This window comes from Dromiciops gliroides, chromosome 4 (assembly GCF_019393635.1).
Source record: "Dromiciops gliroides isolate mDroGli1 chromosome 4, mDroGli1.pri, whole genome shotgun sequence".
In the NCBI taxonomy this organism is placed as follows: Eukaryota; Metazoa; Chordata; class Mammalia; order Microbiotheria; family Microbiotheriidae; genus Dromiciops; species Dromiciops gliroides.
In genome coordinates this window covers 388,384,589-388,408,724 of record NC_057864.1, presented here as the reverse complement: position 1 = coordinate 388,408,724, position 24,136 = coordinate 388,384,589, and the positions used below count along the sequence as shown (strand labels likewise).

The 24,136-nt window shown below is 39.2% G+C and overlaps 1 protein-coding gene and 1 non-coding gene across 7 annotated transcripts in view; both read right to left on the bottom strand.

The window, feature by feature from the left end:
- Positions 1 to 2,166: 2,166 nt before the first annotated feature.
- The window catches only part of SASH1 (SAM and SH3 domain containing 1), a 236,753-nt gene continuing 214,783 nt past the window's right edge, over positions 2,167 to 24,136 (bottom strand). For all 6 annotated transcript variants that reach the window (XM_044000447.1, XM_044000450.1, XM_044000448.1 and 3 more), the window contains 4 exons: positions 16,596 to 16,709; positions 10,714 to 11,843; positions 8,759 to 8,890; positions 2,167 to 5,778 (listed from right to left, as the gene is read on the bottom strand). In XM_044000447.1, the coding sequence (XP_043856382.1) occupies positions 5,515 to 5,778; positions 8,759 to 8,890; positions 10,714 to 11,843; positions 16,596 to 16,709 (1,640 nt within the window). In that variant the 3' untranslated portion in view covers positions 2,167 to 5,514. The remainder of the gene's footprint in view (positions 5,779 to 8,758; positions 8,891 to 10,713; positions 11,844 to 16,595; positions 16,710 to 24,136) is intronic.
- On the bottom strand, positions 23,149 to 23,289 carry LOC122727116. Its single transcript, XR_006353070.1, has one exon. It is a non-coding gene; the product is annotated as a small nucleolar RNA SNORA42/SNORA80 family (small nucleolar RNA).

Here is a 24,136-nt window from a genome sequence, read left to right as displayed (position 1 = left end):
TCCATACAGAGAGGAGTCAAAAAGAAAAGTTGAATAGCTCTACCATCTTTTGATGCTGTTTAAGCTGCAAGCCTATGCAGGTATTTGCTCATTATACTTTGGTTTCAACTGAAACAGGTCATGATTTCAATAAGGGCTCAGAAGTGAGTTGGTGATAGAAAAAGGAGAGAGGCAGGCATACAATAACCATGTTGTTCAGTCGTTTCCAACACTTCCATACCATTTGAGGTTTTCTTGGCAAAGATCCTGGAGTAGTTGGCCTTTTCCTTCTCCAGCAAACAGGGTGAAGTGACTTGCCCAGGGTAACACAGCTAGTAAGAGTCTGAGGCCAGATTTGAACTAAGAAAAAGGAGTCTTCCTGATTCCAGGCCCAGAACTTTATCCACTGGGCCACCTAGCTAGTTCCTTAATAAATTGTTAATGGAATTAGGATCATAGATCAAGAATTGGAAGGGACCCCTAGGCCTTCTGGTCCAACCTATTCCATTCTATTTTACAGATGAAGAGCAAGGTTGGGAAGGTTTGACTCACCCAAAGTTACATAGGCCATATGAAGCAAAACTGGGAACTAAATACAGACTCTCTGACTAAATCACATGCCCCATTGCTGCTAAATGTATAGTTTCTTGCAGAAGACGCAAAATATACTGTGTACTAAGACCAGGAACAAATTTTGTATCTACTGGAGGCTTTCCAGAAATTAGAAGCTGCATTCTTTGGACCCTCTGATCTGCGCTGTGGACTAAGATTTAAAATCAGATTTTTTTTTTCAACTCTCAACTTGAACAGAGGTGCACCAGATTAAAACTAAATGTGAAAAATTTGTTCCTATAAGCCAAATCAATGACATTATTTGCATTACAAGAGGATCATAGATATAGAGCCAGAAGGGATTTTAGGGACCATCTAATCCAACTTCATTTCAGAAAAGGAAAGGAGTCCCAGAGAAGTTAATCGATTTACCCAATGTTGGGTCTTCATTAGTAATGTAGAACTGGGATTTGAACCCAGGCATCCTCACTCTGGGGGCAGCAAGGTGGTAGAATGGATAGAGTGCCAGGCCTGGAGTGAGGAAGATTAATCTTCCCAAGTTCAAGTCTGGTCTCAGACAATTATTAGACATGTAACCCCGGGTGAGTCATTTAACCCTGTTTGCATCAATTCCTCATCTGTAAAAATAAGAGAGAATGGCAAACCACTTTGGTATCTTTGCCAAAAAAAAACAAAACAAAAAACAAACAAACCCCAAACCAAATGGGTTTTTCACAGAGTTGGACATGACTGAAACGACTGAGCAACATTCTGACACCAACACGCTTTCCATTGTTTCAGACTGTGTTTAAACTTTTTATTTCAATTAACAAGTATTTATTTTCTTTCTCTCTCCCATCTCCTACTTTGAATAGGAACAAATCTGCATAATCAAGAGAAACAAATCTCCCACACACACCTACAGTCTTGGCCAAGTCTACAATGTATAGCTCATTCTGCCTCTTGAGTCCATCTCTTTTAGGAGGGATGTAGCATGCTTCACCCTCAGTCCTCTGGAATGGTGGTTGACTATTGTATTGATCAGTGTTCCTAAGTTTTTCAAAAGGGTTTGACAGAGTGTCTTTCACTGGATTCACTCCAGTGAACAGTGAACTGTGCTAGTCTATTTAAAATCTAATACTTAAACAGACATTTATGACCCCATATTTTGTGTTGTCACACCAATATTCTAAATGTTTCCACAATAAGTCTAGGTTCTCTTATTTGAATTCTTTAATTCTTTTCTCCTTCTTCATTCTGGATTTTAGTCCCTGTTTGGCCATAAGAATTTTCTAAGTGATTTGGCCTCAGTTTCTCTTACAACAGACTTTTTTTTTTTCATGGCATTCATCACATTCCATGATATTAAAGTATACTTTAAGATGAAGAGAAAGTAAAACTTAACTGAAAAGAATAATCTCAGTAAACGAGTGAATTTAGATGAACATAAGTTGTTCTGAACCTCAATCAATAAGAGGAGCAAAGAGTAACTTCCATAATAAAGGAGATCCCTTAACACAATGAGTGTTGATAAATACATAATTTATGATCTAACAATCATTTATATTTTTAAAAGGAATTTCTAATAATACATTCTTCACTTTTGATATATGAGTTGAAAGAAAACAGACATACTCAGTTGAAGAAATTTATTTACTTTTTTCTATCAACAGAAATGACATAATTATAGACAAGTTTTGATACACAGGAAAACCCTTTTGTCCACTTTTTTTTTTTTTTGCTAAATGAAACAGCACAATAACTTTTTACACTTTTTTTTTTTTAACAATACACCGCTTTCTTGGGCTGAAGCAAATTGCAAGAACATATCGGTACTGGTATCTTACAGCTACTTACATTGTTTAAGAACAGCAATGGAGAAAAATAAGTTATTTAAATATTGATTTCATATACAGAAAGTGCAACATTGTTAGTTGTTATGTCACTTGCCTGACAGTTTTTTGTTTCCCCTAAATATGACAAATGTGAATCAAGGTAACTTGGACCCAGAGTACAATCTTTTTTTTTTTTTCCCCTTGCGAATGAGACAGAACAGTGTGCCACCAACATCATCATGGTGAACTGACCTCTCCTGCTGTGCTTAGGAAAAGGAACTGTTTTCCAATAAAACAACCTTATGATTTCACCCAAACTTAGATAGAGAAGGAGAACAGGGCATTTGGAGAAAGGTTATGTGTTAGCTAAATCATCTGGGAATGTAAACAGTATTTGGGGCTGGCTCCTGCCAGACAACTTTTGAAGTTAAAAAATTACACACAGTGGACATGTAACAAGTTATCTGCCAGAGCCAGAGCTTGCTCAGTAGATTTCTTTTGTGCTTTCCAACAAGTCAACAAGCTTAACTTTTGCTCAGAATTGCCTCCTGACAGAGAATTAATTAAACATTTGATATGGCTGAAACCTCCCACCTGTCAGATGAAGTGTATAGGCTGACCACTCAAACCTCAGCTGACAACCACACACAGAAACTTAAGGCTTTCTCTAGGATCGAGTTAAAAGTATAAAGCGAAAGGAGATCAAACAGAAAACAAATTATAAAACCACATAAAAGGCAGTCTTGAAAACACACATTTCCCAGATTACTCAAATTGGCACAGCCCCTCCCCACCCCCCAGCTTCTTAAAATTATAGATGGTTCCTAGATTTGGTTCAAAACTCCCCTGCCTCCCCAATGTAATCCTCATTTCAAAGGTAGTCTAGCCTGATTCTGAAATGCTCAAAAGTTTCTATTTCTCCTGATTCTAGTAAATAAAATATCTATTGGAGGGAAAATTCAGTAATTTAGATAAAATTTCCTTCCCTGGGGTTTGTCAAATGGAATTTCTCATCTGTGATCCAGGTGTCAGTGCTTCAAACTGCCATCTTTTTGGTGTTTTGCTGAGACCTTCCAAAGAGGGTCTTCTGACTTATTCTTCCATTTGCTAAAGGAGAAAGAGAGCCCACTTCCCACCTCACGATGAACCTCCTGAAAGATTTTTAAAGAATTTGGTCATATCACCAACCCCCAACCTCTGGGCACCCTAACTATAAACCATGTTTCCATCAACATGAAGGGAGACATGAATGCAAGTGCTTAACTGGGATCAAATGACATGCTAATTAGGGTTCAATATAAAGTGGACAGCTTTAACTGTTCTTAGGCTGTGTCCCAGCAACTCCTTTACATCAGATCTTGGAAAAACTGAATATTACTGAGAAACAAATCATTAAAAATAAAATTGCAAAAAAAAAAAATAAGTCTAATATAGTGGTTGCTTTTTTTTTTTAAATGAAAGTCTTGCCACTGACCAAAGCATTCAGTCATGCCTAATTTTCTCACTAAAAAAATGTCACCATAAAGATTCTCTCTTTTTACCTCACAGACCTGCTGGCAGTGATAGAAAGTATAGGAAAAGAAACTTTGGACATAATGAAATAATTTTCACAGGGAATTTCATGGTTAAATCAAAGTATTTGTAACTATTGACTAAGCAAAGCCCGGTGTCCGTCCAAAGTTATCAAAATTGTGACTGTGACATCTATTGTACAAATGAGTGCTTGTAATAAGAAGTTAAAAACAAGATGTTATTGGAGGGGATATAGTATAACCCTGCCCTAATGGGTCAGTTCTTTGAATTCAGCATCTGCTAGAAAACAAGATATTAAGCTGCAAAAAGATGGAATTTGTTAAAATATTTTACATCAGTTTGTGAATACATGTAAATCCTTAACGGATATGGCTAAGATCATTTGTCCAACCCTCCATAAATGAAACTTTCTTTGAAATACAAGAAGCATCCAGAAAAGAAAAAGCAACTTTTAAAAAAAAATGCAATATAAACAACACCTTAACTCTCCACAAAAACAACCTATGAGCTTGCTTCTTTCCTTGAAACCTCTTCCTGAACAGTTCAGTCTCTTTAATGGCTTTTACAGAGATGACTGATGAGCTGATAAAAAAAAGTCTGGAATGGTTGTGGTCACAATACCAAGTTGATGCTGGAGTATGATTGACACAGTAACAATATTAAAAATGATTAAAATGAAAGGCAGTTACTGCACACGCACGCACACGCACACACATATACACACACAAGAAGAAATAGCTCTGTCAATTGTAGACATATTTACTGAGTTTGTTAGTCTAACAACTGAAACCCAAGATGAACGCCTGAAAAACAGCCCTACCTTGGCCATCTGAAAGTGAGATGTTTATAAAAAAAAAAAAGCCAGTTTTTTTTTGTTTGTTTTAATTTTTGTCCAGAAACATCGCAGGACGTTAGATGGCAGTCTAAGCTGAAGGTCTGGAAATATGGTTACAGGTGACTGGACACTAGTTACGATACTGCTTAAGAGCTTATATTAAGGCAAATAAAAAGCTGAATGCTAGAAAGTCATTATTATAAAATGACTCGCTTTATCAAAGGGGAAGAAAACCCAAAACCAAACCAAAACAAGACTTTTCTTGTTCCTGGTACCAGTCTCATTTAATTGCTCATGAGTAACTGAAAACGGGCGACACCGTAAACTAACTCCAGAGTCTGTTACTTTGGCCTAGCTAAAACCTGCATTTCGACAGAGCAATAGGAAGGAGAATGATGTTCGGGTACACTGGGGAACTGGTTTAGCTCCCTCAAACAACTCACCCACTCTTACCCTACCCTAAAAGGACAGATTGGCAAATGGCATCTGTCACAGGTTTGTACGTTGGCTCCCAGCAACTTTCAAAATGAAAATCCTTCTCGGACTTTCCTTTGGGGGTGGGGCGGGGGTGGGGGGTGGATAAAGAGGATGGCCCTGGTTACTTGTCTTCACTGAGAAGAAAGGTTCCAGTTCTTGGTCAAGCTTTCACTGGGCTGTGTTTGAGCCCAAGCCCAAGGCTGGCCCTGACCTTCTGCAGGCCATCTGTAGAAATTGCACGGGTATTATTGAGCACAGTGAAAGAAAGGGTAGTGGTTGTTAAAGGGATATGCCCACTCTCGGTTACATGGCTTCCGGGTTCAGGGGTGGTTTGAAGAGTCTGGCTGCCGTGACAAGCTTACTTATGTGTCTCTCCTCTGTGATGCCAACATCCTGAAGGGAAGTCTGTGACAGAGAAGGTACTTGGCTCAGTGTGTTGAATCCTGCTTCCGTGAGGATGCTGGTATACATGGGCAGACCAATGGAAATCAGCCAGTCAGAGACCGAGGTTACACATCCTGGGGAAAGGGGTTTTCTGCAGATTTCTGTGAGTCCTCCACTTGGGATCTAGATAAAGAGAGAGGAGGATGCTGTGAATTCTATCACTGCACTTGTTGTCACTTACCAGTGGTCTCCTCCATTTTGATTTCTTATGACAAGCCTACTGCTGTTCTTTGAGTCATGCTTTTCCATGACCCTAGAAGGTTAAGATCATTTGCTCATGTCATGTACAGTTTATCCACTGTCTAAATTTGGTGAAACTCCTACCTATCATTACATTGTATTTAAAAAGAAGGGGGGAAAAAAGGGGGAACAGCTAGGTGGCACAGTGGATAAAGCACCAGCCCTGGATCCAGCAGGACCTGAGTTCAAATCCAACCTCAGATACTTGACACTTACTAGCTGTGTGACCCTGGGCAAGTCACTTGACCCTCACTGCCCTGCAAAAAATAAAAAATAAAAAAAGGAAAAAAAAAGAAAGAAGAAAAAAAATTTTTTTGAATAAGGAGCAGAAACCAGACTAGTAATGTCATTGCTTTGAAGAATTTCTGGTGAGGAAATTCCCTCTATCAGTGCAAATTAACTATGCAACTTGTACTAGAGGACTGACCAGGGCTCTATGAGGTTAAATAACTTGTTCAAGGTGACATAGCCAGTATGTGTCAGAGGTAGAACTGAAACCTGTGTCTTCCTAACTCTAAGGCCGTGAACTATGTGCTTTCATATATATATTGTTTCACTTGGGATGTGGAATGATCTAATAGAAATGGTATTGGGTGAAAAGTGAAAAGTAAGAAAGCTGGCTTTTAGTTCTGGCTCTCTCACTAACTATCCAAATGACCTTGGGCAGGTCATTTTACTTTTTGGAGCCTCAGTTTACTCAGCTGTAAAATGAGGGGCTTAGATTAAATGATCTCCGAGGTCCTTTCCAGTTCAGATATGCTATGAAACTCCGTGACCTATTTCTTTATAAGAAATAGGTAGGACAGGTTATTATTATTATTATTAATCTTTTATATAAATACAACAAAATCCATATATAATAATCTATATATATATATATTAGCGATACAAATTGCATATTTATGTAATACAAAAGTTATATATGCATGCATGCGTGTGTGTGTGTGTGTGTGTGTGTGTGTGTGTGTGTGTATGAGAGAAGGGGAGAGAGATCTGAGGACTCAGAGAGGATTCCTTTTGATTCCTCAGACAATTTTCTTTCTACTAAAACCTCATACTGGGCTGGCATCAGGCAACATTATAAATCAATGAACAAATAATTACTGAATGCTTCCTGCATGCAAGGGATATAGAAGATACAGAGAAATTTAAAACATTCCTCTCAAAAGAGCTTATAAAGAAGGTAAAGTTTTATTTATTCAGAGCCTAACCTACCATTCTGCATAATTTTTCCTATTGGATAGCATCTCCTGCCTCTTTTGTTTGCACACAGCAGGTACTTAATAATTAATCTGAATTAGCTATTTTTCTTTCTTTCTTTCCTTCTTTCTTTCTTTCCTTCTTTCTTTCTTTCCTTCTTTCTTTTGTGGGGCAATGAGGGTTAAGTGACTTGCCCTGGGGCACACAGCTAGTAAAGGTCAAGTGTCTGAGGATGGATTTGAACTCAGGTCCTCCTGAATCCAGGGTCGGTACTTTATCTACTGTGCCACCTAGCTGCCTCCTGTTATTCTGTTTCTATATTACCACCTATTAAAAACTTGATTTCAGAAAGCATCTGCTTAAGTCATTCACACCAATGCATATGTGACTGATGCCTTAAAATATTACTTTTCCTAGGGATATCTCTAGTTGAGCAAGAGGAAAAAGCATAAACATTTAATGTGGAATGTAAGGGATCAGCCATTTGAGATTAAGGATAGGGTTGAGTGGGAAAAGGGCATATATTAGGGAGGGGGGATTTTCCTCATGGGTGCCAGCTTTTAAGGCTGGTCCAGGCTGTGTTTGTATGATGGCATTTTAAAGGTAAATAGTGCTCTATAAATGGCTCCAATTACAATTTGAAGGAGATAGCACTGAGGCTTCAAATGTCAAGACAAGCATAATGAATGAGGGAGCCATGTTTACCTCCAGATGAAGGCATCAATCATCTTGGTAGCTGTTACACTGCAGAAAGTATATGAAATAGAATCAAAGGCCAGTTATGTGTTCTGACTGCCCAATCATTCACACGTTTTGTATCTATTGCTGTTGTCTTGTGTTCCTTGTGAGTCAAGGATTCTCAAAATATGGTCTCTGGATAAACAATTAAGTCCTTGGGGCAGCTAGGTGGTGCAGTGGAAAGAGCACTGGCCCTGGAGTTGGGAGGATGTGAGTTTAAATTTGGCCTCAGACACTTAACACTTGCTAGCTGTGTGGCCCTAGGCAAGTCACTTAACCCCAATTACCTCACCAAAAGAAAAAAAAGTCCTTTACACTACCCTGTGGGTGGGATGATGGGATACCACAAAATTCTAATTAGCTGAAGATGTGCATAAAATGTTTGTTATACTTTACATGACAAGTTTGAGTATGTACTAAAATTAAGAGAGTATAGGTGTGTGTGTGTGTGTGTGTGTATATATATATATATGTGCGTGTGTGTGTGTCTATATGTATTCTTTACACACACACATATGTATATATACAATCAATTCTGCTATAACATTTGTCCCAATGCAATTGATACATTAGGGAACACTGACTGTAATTTGAATTTTGTGCTAAGTTCAATGTCATCCTCCAGAAACAGCTAGAATGTAGATACCACATTGCTTCTCCATAACTCAAAAGCTTCAAACCTTCCCATGCCCACTTCTATAGGGAAACTTTAGGTCTTTTCCAAGGAATAGTTCCATATTTAATGTATATTTTCTGGTGCAGTAGGAGCTATGGACATTACAGCCATGTACTTGATCCCCACCCATCTCCTGCAGCCCTCCTTAGCTATCTGTCAGTCTACTTCTATAGTCTGGAAATAAGAATGAAGGTTGAGGTCACTTGGAAGAGACTCAAAAGAAGCCTGAAGCATGCCACCTGAACTTACCGCCATCCGGTGCTGCTTCCTGAGCTGCTTCACCCGGATCTGGTCCATCTTCACAGCAACCTCCTTCTCCTGCTGAACCAGATCTTCAGCATATCTCTGCACTAGAGCTTCAGGAATCCCACAACGGCCATGCTGTAATGCAAGGAAGAATCACAAGGAACTTTAGCAGTCACCTAGTCCAAATTCCTCAGCTGACAGGAGAGGAAACGGAGGCCCAGAGATATCAAATGATTTGCCCATGGTCATGCTGTTGCATTAGAACAGACTGAAATCTAAGACATCTGACTCCTATCTTCTCTCTTATAGTGCTCTATTTATTATACCAATCTACCCATCTATCAAATTAAACCATACATTTCCTCCCAAAATATAACAAACCCAGGATAACGGAGTAACCTACAAATGCTATCAAATATCACTGAAAGCTTTTTAAAAAAAAAAAAAAACCCCATTATTTTTCATTGCGAATTGGTTGTTTTGGACAGATTTTTATTAGGAAATTACTTCTTTATCTTTCAAATAACTGCATTTTCTAGGGAAATTCTTTGAAAAACTATGCATTACTGCATAACACTCCAATTATTTTTTTTCTCAAATGTACTTCCTGTGTGTGAGTCCAAAGGTTTTTAAACTTCATGAGCGTTATTGGTTTTTTAAAACAAAAGCACAAATTCATTCTTAGTATTTGACAGCTCAACTTTTCTATAATACTATTCGTTATAAAGTAAAAATAGGGTGTAGTAGGTCCCCTCTTGATTCTCTCAATGAATTTCATTACTGAAGTACCAAAAGAACTGCATTATAAAGTATTCTTTCCCCTAAGATGACCCAGCACATGGACACACTGCAAATTAACAAGGCAGAATAAGTACTAACCATGTTTCCTTTAATTAGAAGGATCATCGATTTGGGGTCAGAAAGGAGCTGAAAGGTGATCTCGCCCCATCATTTTAGAGATGAGGACACTGAGTCCTGAGACACTAAGCAGCTTACCCAGGCTCACACAGGTAGTAAATGGCAGGAGTGGGATTTGTAGAACTAGTATTCTTTACAATGATGCTATTTTTTTTTTTTTTACCAAAAGGGCCATCATTGCTATTCTTAAAGAGTTTTCAAACGTCTACTTTTCCCAAATGTCCCTTGAGAGCAGGAACTATATTCAGTTTTGGTTCTTGTATCTCCAACTCCTAGCCTGGCAGAAAACGGGCAATGAAGTGTTAAATTTCTATGTATTTCTCATATCATACATGGACCACTGGGGGAAGGGATGGCAGCTTCCTATGAACACTTTTTGTTCTTTTTAATTCTTCCTTTATCACGTTACTGCCACATCCCTATGAAAGGTTCTCAATATACTTAAAAACAAATAATGCCTTAAAATTTGTATTACTTGATATTATAGTATTGGCTCCTTCTAATACTTGTGTGAGGTAAGGCAGGTATGATTTATCCAACTTTACATATGAAATTAAGACACAGTAGATGTCAAAGATGAGGTAAGAGCTCTATTTTCACTGCTATAGGGAACCTCCCTCTAGCCACGAAGGCTAGCACTTCCTCTCTGCAAGTTATATCTTTGGAGAGTTGCCTAGACCACCTTTCAACACCTATGAGGTCCAGCTGCCAAAGTGGGGGGAAGAAAGCCTTAGGCTCCCTTCACCTGGATGAACAGGTTAAATCATACCAGTAAGTTCGGATTTCAGCTGTTGAGACCCTTCCATTTAGCATCACTGTTTTCCTAATAAATTATTAACATTCAGAATTCTACAAATGACCACAGAGCATCCATCCATGGACCATTGAGATTTCCATTCCAGCTTGTAATGAATGGCCTCACAGGGAAGGATGCTCAGGTTCAGTTGGGACTTTCATCCCCTGACTGACTTGGCTGCCCATCGTAGGGCAACCCGAGTTTCAAAAAAAAAAAGCCGGTGAGAGATTGTGGACCTTCATACCTTATCGGAATACGGTTCCTCAGTGAGATCGATACCTTCAGCTTGCAACTTGTTCTCTACCAGCATGTCCAGATCTACCCCTCTGGCGCAGGAGATCTTCCTTGTCAAAGGAGGGCCCAGCTTGACTCCATGCTGTTGAATACTAGTGGATTCTGGGAGTTCAGAAAGCCATGGTGGCCGTGTGGTTGGGGGGCTGCCAGGTTCTTGTTCTGGGGAAGACCTACAAACTGTTATTGTATGACAGTCACTAGGGCTAATGGGGCTATTCTTTTTAACTGGCAAGCATGGAACATCTGGATTAGAGAAGGCACCACCATGGGCAACAGAAGCATGGTGTAGTCCATTAGTGAGGCGTTCTCTGCTCTTTTTGGCAGGGACAGGTGGAGGCTGTGAAGGAATTTTTGGCTGTGCTCTTGCCTCAGTGACCCTCTGATCCACTTCGACCCCTTCTTTGGTGACTGGAGGGTTATTTGTTCCTTCAAGATCATACCCCTTTTTGTGACCCTCTAGAGGAGTCCTTGTTAAAGTCTGTTTAACTGAGGCAGGCTGAGCTTCGTAATTTTTAGGCAAACAAGGAATTGTTCCATGTGAAGAGATTGTGGATGGGCAGTCTGATGTTTTAGTTTTAATTTTCTGAGGATCAGAAAATCGAATGCTTTGGGTCAATAGCAGTGGGTCTTGTACAGAAGAGACATCTGAGGGAGTTTTTGCCTTCAGGTTGCAAACAGTTGTCTTTTGGGGCACTTCTGGTACATTCTGAGAGGATGATTCTGTTTCCTTTTTAGGCACATCTTGTTTAGCATTAGGCTCTCCTTGAAGGTCATCCAGGGAATGGGACCTTGGCCAAGTCTCTGCCGCTTCTGTGCCCTCCAGAGTCTCGCAGCTCCGACAGATAGAAACTGGTAGGCTTCTTCGGTTCGTCTTGGAGTTGGTCACACTTGGCTCACCACTGATGTCAGAAGTGTGAGGAGTGTGGATACTGATAAGCCGAGCCTCCTTCTTTCCCTCCTTCAAACCTTCTACTGATTTAGTTAAAGGCAGTGTTGGGTAGTTGGCCAGCTGATTTCTGTTGAAATCCTTAAAGTGGGGATCTAGGGTTGACTTAGTAGGTACAGTCTTCCGAGTCTTACCTGGAAAAGAAAGAATAGGTTTCTAGGATATACACAAAATAAGTTAAAATTCCCAATTTAATATTACAAAATCTGAATGTATAGAGAGTGAAAAGGCTTTTATTTTGTGGGGGAGGAGGTTCTTGTTATGAGCAGAAAGAAGCAAAAGTAGTTTGTTTTTTTTTTTAAATCTGTCAGATTTTTCTCAGTCAAATTTTACCTCCCCCACCCCCATCCCCCCAGTCTTAGCCCAACTTGGAAAAATGATACTGGATCATGGACAGTCAGCACTTTTCAGAAGACCTGTAACCCTTCAACCCTTACTCCAAAGATAAATGTAGCAATATTTTGGCTGGTACCCATCAGTTATAGTTTTTACTCTTTTGTTCATAAGCTAATAGTTTTTAACTTGATAGACTATGAATCAATCAACAAGCATTAGTTGAGAGCCTACTATGTGCCAAGATTTGTGCTATGTGCTAGAGAAACAAATATAAAAGAGACAGTCTTTGCTTCTACAAAGCTTACTAGACTGCTTAATAAGAGTAAACAACTCAGTCAACAAGTTGAGAATGAAACAAAGAATGTGTTAATTTATGAATTATCTTATTTTCAGTGCTCATAAATGGGTTGTTCCTAGTCGACTCATCCCAAGCTCTATACCACCTATTTTTTTAAATTACCCAGAATAGGAAATTGTGTATATTCCACAGGCAACTGATTGTTCCTAAAAGTGTGATTTCTTAAAAGGGTTCAGTAGACCACCCCCTCACAAAATGATCATCGTTCATAACATATCTGATTTTTCTAACCTATTACTTTTGCCCAAAATTCAAATAAATTTCTGCCTCTAGGAGTAAGTACCTCAACTAAAGAATGTAAGTATTTTCTCTGAACTAAGCATGGCACGAGATGGTACTGAGTTTCATTCTAGACCTTTACATCAATATCACATTAGGGAGAATTCCCTACTTGCAGACAACTAAAAATGTGACTTGTTGAATACAAGTCAAATTATTTTCTTGGTGAATTTTTATTTCATTCTAATTTCTTGTTTTGCATTTGGGGTTTTATTTGGATTATATTTGAAAATTCTGGCTTTGCAGTGACTACTGCATTTTTAAATGGATTTCAAGCTCTGTCAGGGGAGTGATCACCTGTAGTACTTTGTAATTCCTAGAAAACTTAGTATGATGTGACAGTAGGTACTCCATGACAATAATTATAATGATTTACATGTAGAAAGTGCTGCATAGTATACAAAATAATTTTCTCGTGACCTTACAAGATAAGTGTAAGCATTCTCCTTATTTTGCAGATGAAGAAACTGGAGACATTAAGTGATTGTTCAAGGAACGATGTTGTAGCTAGGATTCAAACCCCAAACCAGCATTCAACCCACTTGACTGTGCTCCTAATCAACAAGCATTTGAATCAATGAATGTAATTGCAATATTTTAAAATGCTGACTCTATAGATTTTAAACTTGTCTCCCAAGATTTAACTGAGGTGTGTATGTGTATGTAACTCAATGTCCAAGTAATATCTTTTAATATTTCCTCTCCTTAAGTGGGAGTTTACAAAAGAAAATGATCAGAAATGGGTTATCCATTGTTTCTTTGTCCAATAAATAACTCATTAAGTAAAAAGGAAGGGACGAAGGGGAGACATTTCATATTCTGGAGCCTATCATTGCCTTTATTTCTCTAACCTTGTGGTCAAGCTTAATACTTGGAAGACACCCTGCTTGTTTGAGCCTGATAATATATTATCTACCGGGCAAATTGTTTTTCCTCATGGTTTTAATAGCTCCCCAAACTCTAACATTGGTGTGCATTATATTTAAAAAGACACAGGAGACAATTTATGTTCTTCAGCTGCAAGTGTTTTGCGATGTATATATTAGCCTGACTTAGCAAGCCGGGAAGAAAACACTGTGCAAGGAGACTAACTAGAGCAAAGGGGAAGTTTTAGTAAGGAAAAGATCATTCTCAGACTAATAATGATTATAAAAGTCTTTGCTGATCATGTTCCAGTCTTTAAAGGATGCAGTAAGACCCAGAAGCTCTGAATGAGTTCATGGCAAACCATGGCCTGAGGGCCAAAACCTTGGGCCTAGTGCTAAGAATGGTTTTTGCACATTTAAATGCAATGAATCTTTATTGGAAAAAAAAAATGAAAAGACCATTCTGAGTTTGAGGGCCTTACAAAACCAGGTGGCAGATCAGATTTGGCCCAGAAAGCTAGTTTGCCCAACCCATGGTCTAAAAACTGCTGGCTTCCCTATGTTCTCCTCTGCTTTAGTGTCATTAATTGATAGAAATGTTTGGGTTTTTTCCCTGAGTGAGATTCATAAATGTATTATAAAGTTTGATCAATATTTGAATAAATAAGGTGGGGTAAAGAATTGTGTACTTCAATTACCATCTTGCCAAAGTCAGCAGGGAGGAATTGAACATATTTATACATTTTTAAATGTTCATTGTATATAGTTTTTAAGTACCTTAGATGTTTTTGTTATTGTCTATACAATTTCACAGCTCATTTTTCTGCAGATTTTCAATATGCTTAAAAGATTCTGTTTCTCTGCTCATTTTCAATTCAATTCAAAGGTCCCAACCTTATGTGTCTCCTCCTGCCCCCTAGGTTAAACATAAAATAGAGTCCTCTCCCCCCAAGTAGTTTGATTTGTCATTTACTAGTACTGTGACATGTGATTGGACAGACAAACTATAGAGTATTTTTATCTATATCTATATCTATATATCTTGGACAGATGCTACAAACAGGAAGAGAAGCAAGATGGATTATCTTTGGGAAATCTCAAAGTCTTTTTTTTTTAAAATGACCTCAATCTTCTCCCTAAATCAAAGATCTATGTTATATACTTAATATTCTATAAGTTGAGGATCACCCAAAGGAGAGGAACAAAGTGCCCATGAGCCGGCTACAATATATTACAAACAATTATTCATATAAAGTGGGACGAAGGCCATGATCAAAAAAATATGAGAAATGTATGATGAAAAAATGGGCCAGTCTTATAACAAGGGCAAAGGATAATAAATGGACAGCTGGCATACTCCACTGGTATTCTTGTTATATTAAGAGTTCAAGGAAAACTCTCAGCATGTTGGGTGGATTTCCTTATGGTGTATTTATGGGAGGACATGGAGAGGTTGTGATTCACACAGCTGGAGGGAGTACCCACACTGAGGAGAGCACAGATCCCCTGGAATATTAGAAAGAATAAAAAGCATTATCCTTAGTAATTCAGTTGACTTCCAAAAAAGAGTAGAATAATTCCTTCTCACCCATGTAACCTAACTAAAGTTGCATAGAAGCAGTTTATATTTGATATGAGGACAAACATAATTTGAGTTGGGCCAAAGTAGAGTGGACTGCTTTAAGAAATAGGGAGTGGGTCCCCTTCCTACTAGAGGTCTTCAAACAAAGGCCACATGGAATCTTGTTAAGTACATCATAGAAAAAAACTTCAGATATAGATCATACTAACTAGCTTTGAAGTCTCTTCTAACTTCACAATTCCATGACTGTATCTGGTTAAAATAGCTTAACACTAATCCTTTGCCTATATTTATTATCTCTAAATTATACTGTCTGTATCACATTTGTACATAGTCGTTTACATGTTGTCTTCCCCAACAGACTATGAGCTACTTGAGAAGAGGGACTGTTTTTTGCCTTTCTTTGTATCCTCAGCACTGGCACATAGTAGGTGCTTAATAAATGTTTGTTGACTGATTGCTTAGGACTGGTACTATAAGATAAAACTTTCAGTCAATTTCTATCCTTCTCAGCCATCTCTCAACAACCACCTTGCAAAGTTCATGTGTTCACTATTCCTAACGCCATGTCCCAACTGTAAAACCATATTCAAAAACAAATTGCTGTTTCTACTGAAAAGGGAGGACATATATCAATCGCTTCCCTATGGCTCTCCATACCATCCCTATAACTTTCAAGGGCCAAATGCTTCTCCTTGGCCAACACTTAACTAGCTTATGTTAGAATGTAAGCCCCTTGAGGGCAGAGTTTGGTTTTTGTAATTGAATTCCTAGAGCTTAGCACAGTTCTTAGCATTTAATAAGAGCTTACTATTTTCTCCCCCCCTTGATCCATCCAAACATCCATTAAAGAACCCAAACTCTGGCAGGTCCTAATAAATTATGAAGGTTCCAAGTATGTTTCTAAATATTAACTGTGCAGGATCACCTGCAGAGTAGCCTAGCTAGGTTTTTTTAGCCACAGAAAGGGTTGTGATCTGTACCGATGGAGGTACAAATTGCACCAATTATATATCACAGCTCCTTTGAATGGTTAATGTATACTTAACCCTTTCACCACTCATCTTATGTTCATCACAAATATTTCACCAGATTCTACCAGATAGTGCCTTTTAATTCTAGGAGGGAGTAAGCTTGAAATCTAAAACAAGCCAGGGTTGGGGAGTGAGGACAAGAACTGGAACCATGACTTCATCAGTGTAAGAGTTCCTTGTATGAAAACTGCCTTTACTAACACAGAACAAAAGGGTGCAGGAGAAGAGAGAGGGAGAAAGAGAAAGAGGGAGAGGGAGAGAGAGGATGCATGCTGTTTAAAGCAGTGATTCAGACAGAAAGAGGAACTGAAGGTGAGGTGGCAAGAAAGTCAAGTATGAAGCAGTTTCAACCAGCTGAAGGACAGAGGAAGAAAAGATACAGAGTTGTTTGCAGAGAATTAAGCACTGGTGGTTCCCTTTTACATTATTACCATTCTCCAGATTTTCACTGCCTTCATAGCAGCCTGAGTCTCTTGGGGAGCATCCGCTCAGGCCTTGGCTCTCGATGAGAAGTTTCTCCTGAGATCCTGACTGGTCACTATTACCTAAAGAAAGCAAAAAAATAGATAGGAAAATTAGAGAAAAATGAAGTAATCCCCTAAATCCTTACTTTTCCCTTTGTATTATTCTGTGCTGTAATTCCTAGGGTGAGGGCTTTTGGAGAAGGGTTTATTACCATCCTGAAGAGAAAATAAGATGAGTGCATTGGATATTAAAAGTGAGACAGGGGCAGCTAGGTGGCGCAGTGGATAGAGCACCGGCCCTGGAGTCAGGAGTACCTGAGTTCAAATCGGGCCTCAGACACTTAACACTTACTAGCTGTGTGACCCTGGCCAAGTCACTTAACCCCAATTGCCTCACTAAAAAAGAAAAAGTGAGACAGTCTCTTTTGAGAAATATTATACTTATTAGTGAGACTAAAAACACATTCACACGCTGAAGGTCTCAGGTTTAGACTCTGCATAGAAATAGTACATGGAGTAAGTCCAGGGACTAAAAGAAGTAATCCTTAGAAGTTTGGATGTAAACTCTTTGTTTATAATAGAATATAAGGTCTTTGAGAGCAAAGGGATTCTTCGTTTTTGTATTCTGTCCCCAGTATTTAGTAAATTACCTAACATATGGTGGGTGCTTAATAAATGCTTATTAACTGATTTTTTTTTTTTGGTGAGGCAATTGGGGTTAAGTGACTTGCCCAAGGTCACACAGCTAGTTAAGTGTCAAGTGTCTGAGGTCGGATTTGAACTCAGGTCCTCCTGAATCCAGGATCAGTGCTTTATCCACTGTGCTGCCTAGCTGCCCCTTTATTAAGTGATTGTTGATAATGTGAAAGTGGAAAGAGCATTAGATTTGGCATCTGAGGATCTGACTGTAATTCCTGACTTGATCACTTACTACCTGTATGGCCTTGGGAAAGATACTTCACCTCTTGCTAGGCCTCAATTTCACCTTCTGAAGTAAAATGAAAGATTTGAACTAAATAACTTCCAAGATGTCTTCTCAGTCTAAAGCTATAACTGTTTGAGTTTAGTATGGAAGTTATTGAAGGAGGGAAATTTAAAGCATAGTGTAGTCTTCTCCTTTTCACTGGATGACTTAACTTATACCATGCTCTGCTTTTACAGCCTTTTGTCCCACCATGGATGTTCCTTAAAAAAAAATTAGGCCATTACAAAATTTCAAAATAGGGGGGAGCTGTAATAATAACAGTTCACAGTATTCTAGAACTTTGTGATTCAAGGAGCCCTCATCTCATTTGCTTCTCCCAACTCCGTGTGATTGGTACAATTACAACTCTACTATTGTCCTGGCTTTACAAATGAAGAAACAGAGACCCAGGCAGGTTCATACAGCTAATCAATGGCAGGACTAGCTTGAAAGACTTGCTTTTATCCATGACACCATAGATCTTTCTAATGGCTCAAAAATGAGTCAAATTTCAAACTTTCCCTCCCAGCTATTAAGAGGAAGTACAAGGAGATGTTCATGTAGAAAATCAATTTTTACTAGAACTAAAGGAACATTGTTGTTGTTCAGTCCTTTTATAGTTGTGTCTGACTCTTCGTGACCCCATTTGCAGTTTTCCTGGCAAAAATACTGGAATTGTTTGCTTTTTCCTTCTCCAGCTCATTTTACAGATAAGGAAACTGAGACAAATAGGGTTAAGTGACTTGCCCAGGGTCACCCAGCTAGTCAGTGTCTGAAACCAAATTTAAACTCTTCCTGACTCCAGGCCCAGCACTAGAATTCCATCTTTGGAACATTAGCACTTGATAAAATAATTGTGGGTGTTTTTATTTAATTTTTCAGATAGGTTTAGAGTTAAACCATTGCAAATTGAGTGGTCAAAAGGTAGCAAAGAATGAGTAATAAAAATTGCATCTCTACTGGATTTTGGTATGTGCTTTATATATGATTAGTCTTTCTTGTGTCTTTTTGCCTAGGCACCTAATATCTGGGGTTTCCTGATGGCCTATTAGGGCCTCCCCTCCCCATACTCTATGGTCCAGCCATACTCGCCTACCTCCTGTTTCTTACACACATCACTCCACATACTCCCTCTGTGCCTTTGCAATGACTATTCCCCACACCTGCAATGCTCTCCCACCTCACCTCTACATGTCTCTTCTTCAGGAAGCCTTTCCCTATCTGCTAGTATCCTCTCCTCCGAGGTTCCCTTGTATCTACTTCATATGTATCTTATATAGAACTCTATTCAAAGCTGGATGTTGTCTCTCCCATTAGAATCCAAGCTACCTGAGGGAAAAGACGACCTTTGCCTTATACCTTTAGTGTTTAGAAAAGTCTCTGGTGAAGAGTAAACAATAAATGTTTGTGGAATGATATTTTCTACTATGATGGATATGAGCTTCCAATGGAAAGGGGTTATTTGATTTTAGTTTTGGAATCTTGAACACATAGGAGATAGTTCTTGTTGCTTGACTAAATGACTTTACCTTCCAAGTTCACTTAGTCTTGAGTCAACATAAACACTGGTTTGCCTACTTGGAATGTATGCCAATTAATAAGTGAGACAGAGCCCAAGTCTACCAAGTTGCTGGGAGAGGCTGGCCTGGGATCAATTGTATAGCTGATATTCAGATAAAAAAATGTTGAATGGATTCATTTAAAAAAAAAGTTTTCACAGCAAATTTCAAATGTTTCAGCCTGGTGAGAGATCTCTCATCCCCTACCAGAATATGGGAGTGACTACTGACATCTGTAGGTTCCTAAACTGAAGCGGGTGGCGGGGGGGGGGGGGGGGGGGGGGGGGGAGAGGAGAACACCAATTTCTGTTTAAACATTCCAATAGCAGAAGTAGTTACATGTAAGTAATAATAGCCTCTAACATTTACATGACACTTAAAAACTGCAAAGTGCTTCCTATATATTCTCTTATTTGATCTTCACGATACCCCCGAGAAGTGGGTGGTAGGAAGGAACTATTATTACCTTCACCTTAGAGGCAAGAAACTTGGGCTGAAAGGTTATATGACATGCTTTCCTAAGGCAGATGGAAGCCCTACACAGGCAACTCAGTTTATACACAAAATATGTTATTATATAGAGTAAATGTTTGATCAAATAAAACGTAAAACGGAAACCAATCCTTTTCTTTACACAAAATAATCAGTTGCAGGATGAACGGCTTTAATTCATGTTCCTTTTATTTTTTTTTCTTCTTCAAAGAAATCAAGAAACCATCAATATGATGCCAATTTTCAGGTCATCAAAATAAAAATATTGACTTTAAGAGGGCTACCACATCTGCTCCAGCTGTTCCTATTGTTTATCCTCCACCAGTTCCTGTTTGCCTTTCTCACATGGAAATCATCAAAAAAAAAAATAAAGACCAAAAAAGACTTCAAATTAGAATTAACATTAAAAGTATTATTTTAAAGTGATTGATGCAGAATTAAATAATTGCATGCCAGAGAGTATACCTCCAAAAGAAAATGCCTATGACTGCTGAAAAAGAGAAATTCTGAAGTGATGGCCTCATTGTATGTGAGAACCCATGGTTCTCTGTGGTCCCTATTTTAGCCTAACCTATTATTTGGGAAAATAATCCACACTATACTTACAAAATGATGGGCTCTAAGCTATCAGTCAAGACCCAGGAAAGGGATTTCAGAGTTGTAACTTGCCCCTGAGGACAGAAACCCAACTGCTCCCATGGTTAAAACAGTTAAAGTGCTGAGCACTGAAAACAAAACAGGAGATGTTATCCTACCCTTCCAAAGATAATCACTACGTGTCTTCTCGTTCTGTTCTTCCCATCTCGAGAAAAAAGGCGGGGGGGGGGGGGGGAGGGATGGAAGAAAGGAAGAGATGATAGAGTATATGAACAAATCCATGTTGACTCAATTTGAGGATGTCAAAACCAGGGGGACCCCTTAATGTGTGGAAGATGGATTTTGCGGACCAATAAAAGGCACTTCTATTTTTCACAGATGTGGAACGTAAAACTGGGAGCACAGCCTGAAAAGATTATTTGAGACTAAAGGAGTGTGGAAAAAGGTTCATGGATGATAATTCCATAACATAATTTAATAAGAAGCTGGGGACAAAGCTTAGTCCTGGAAAAAGATTGGGAAAGAAAACACCCCAAAACATGTCTCCTTCTTTTCATTACCGAAGATGTGGAATATTATTGTTTATGTTGTCACACGTGAGTGCTTTTGCCGAACTGAGTTTGTTCAATTTTTACAAGAGATAGCTCACTAGGTATTTGTATGGGGAGAATACATATCTGGATATGAATGTGATATTTCAACAAAAGCTATCAATGAAAATTAGATTATTTTGTAAAAGAAGCTAGGTATGTTTGTGATTCTAACCTTTTGAAGTTGGTAATGGAAGACAGTCTGTCCCATAAAATGTCCTTTGAAACCATTGACATAAGCAGACTTTTGGCTGGAACAATAAGGGATCTGGCCTTTTATCACATTTCTCAAGTCCCTGGCATGGATAGCAAATCATATACTCTCTGTTTAGCTTTTACTTTTAACCGAGTCTACTAGTTTACTACTCTGGTGCCTCATCATGATGTGGTGATGACAGACTGTGATAAATGTCTGCCACCGGAGGACCCATTTAGTGAACTGGGCTACTAAGGAAGACCATTTACTATGACATAAAGGGAAGTGGTATGGTACAGTGGAAAAAGGTGGGGGGGACTGGATTTGGATTTAAGGACAGAGGTTCAAATCCTGGGTCTGGTACTTCCTACTCCTAAGACTTCAGACAAGTCATTTTAACAACTCTGGGCTTCAGTGTCCTCATCTCTAAAATGAAAGGGTTGGATGAAGTAGTCTCCAAAGTCCCTTCCAGCTCAAACTCTGTGATTCCCATCACTTTAACTTCTGTATGTATCAGTGGAGAATCAAAGAAGCTCAAAAGACACTCCGGATATGCAAATTTAGAGAATCCACCCCAATTATTAACCTGTGGTAGAGCATTCTGAGCTCATATGGGTCTGATCAGCCACAGTCAGACACACCGTAACTTGACTCTAACATGGTGATGTCATTTTGGTCCTCTTTGAGAACGAAGGACAACCACCAACCAATGTATCAGTGGTAGAGTCATGGAGAGCTGATATAAGAAGTCAAAGGCTGCTGATAGCTAAAATATCCAAGATAGAGAATGTGTGCACTCTCATCAGGGGCAGGAGCAAATAAGTATGTAGACCCATTTTCATGAGCTGTTGAGATAGTACAGAGGAGATGTGGTCATGGCAAGGTCACAATCACCATTGTTCCTATTCATCCATGAATGGATAAGAACTGAGAACAATGGGTCTCAGACCTCATTGCTCTTCTTATGGATTTAGCTTCTGAAAGTTCTTCTTTTAAGGTGGTCTCTTCTGCAAGACATTAAAGGGTCATTTTTTTTTAGCTTTATGAAATTTTGTATGTCCCAATATTGTTAGCTCTTTTAGAGGAAATGCCCGATTCCACAGGATTGAATTTTGCTGTCTTGAATAAGTTGATTGCTGCTCCCTTGGGACCAAAATGCTGCAGCAATATATAATAATACTCCGACCATTAGCTTAACTCTATTTTTTGGCATGTCTGCTGTTGGCAATGAACACACTGCCGGGAAAAACTCATCCCACTGGAGCAGGAGGATTGAAGGAAAAAGCATTTAAATTCAATAACAAAAGGGATTTCATTTTAGCAATTGAGCAATTTTAGGAATATTTTAGATGATGTCTTAGAGGATGAGCCCTAATATAAGATGACTTAAGCCTGGGAAAATGGAGAAGGGATAAGTGAGCTTACTGAACTCATCTGTGTGTGTGTGTGAGTGAGAGACAGACATCCACTATATATTGATGGTGCTTCTCTTCTGATGATAATTACTCCCTTTCTCTGTAAGTCCACAACCAAATCTGTAACCCTAAACACTTGCAACAGATGACTTTGGCCTTCTTCAACATTCGGTTCTCCTCCTCAAAAATCATCTACATTATTACATATTCTGTTGTCCTCCCCTTATGTATCAGAGGACTAAGTACACCTACCCCAGAGGTTCAAGGGAAAAAAATGGTTGTATCTGTGCTAATCTTTTATAAGGAGTTCTGCTGCTCCCTGTATTTTCCCCCCTGGGGCAATGAGGGTTAAGTGACTTGCCCAGGGTCACACAGCTAGTAAGTGTCAAATGTCTGAAACCGGATTTGAACTCAGGTACTCCTGAATCCAGGGTCAGTGCTTTATCCACTGTGCCACCTAGCTGTCCTGATATAAATGTTTATTATTATTATTATTTGCTATCTGTATTTTACGACAACCAAAACAAAATAGATCCCTATTTGCATTTCACCCCACTGAGTGAAGTGGCTCTAAAAGAGAGGGGGGGGGGGGGAAGGGAGGGCGGGAGGGGAAGGAAAGTAAGTGCTAGCACAGGCTAAATTTCCCGTTATCATATGAGCTAGACCTAGAAGGGTGAGGCAGGAGAGAAGAAAATATGTCTACAACACCCTGTTCTACCCACTTCAGTGCCTAAGGCCTACAGAGGAGGAGGAGAGGCAATGGTTCAGGGTAGTCAATTTCTCTAGCATGGAATACACTATGAGAAACCCTGTTTTTGGAAGGGTTTTTCATAAATCCAAAGCCATGCACGCTACCTGTATTTTTGATACCATCTTTTTGCTTCTATCATCTCGAATCCCTCTCTTTTCAGACTCCTTTCCATCTGCCCACAAACATAGCGGGGGGCTTCACAATCCTAAAAACAATATCCCTTAGACCCTTCTACCATATAGCTAATCAGCCACCAAATCTTTCTGCCCAACATCTTTTGTATCTGAACTTTTTCTCTCTACTCACAAAGCCACCTGCTTAGTTTAGGGCCTCAAAAATTTTCACCCAGACTTTTACAACAGCCTCCTAACCGATCTTGCCTTGATTTTCCCCACTCTAGGACACTTCACATGCAACTGACAAAGCAATTTTTTGTAGACCTGGCCATGTGACTCCTTTACTCTAGTGACTTTCCATTCGTTTTTTGTTTGTTTGTTTTTGTTTTTTGGGGGGGTGAGGCAATTGGGGTTAAGTGACTTACCCAGGGTCACACAGCTAGTACGTGTCAAGTGTCTGAAGCCAGATTTGAACTCAGGTCTTGCTGACTCCAGGGCCAGTGCTTTATCCACTGTGCCACCTAGCTGCCTTGCCCCCTTAGTTCTAAGATAAAATATGACCTCCTCCATGTAGGCTTTAAAGTCCTACCCAACCTGGTCCCAATTTATTGGACATAACTTCCCCATCTTTCTCCCTGTTTCTCACACACAATACCCCCTTGTCCATGCCTTTGCTGAATACCCTCTTTAGCTCTGCCTCACAGAGTCCTCTTCCTTTGGGGTACACAGCTTAAGTATCCTCTTCTGCATGAAGCTTTGTGCCCTCCCTCCAAAACTACCTTTGATTTGGTTACTTCCTATATATGTATTTGTATTGCTAGGATGTAG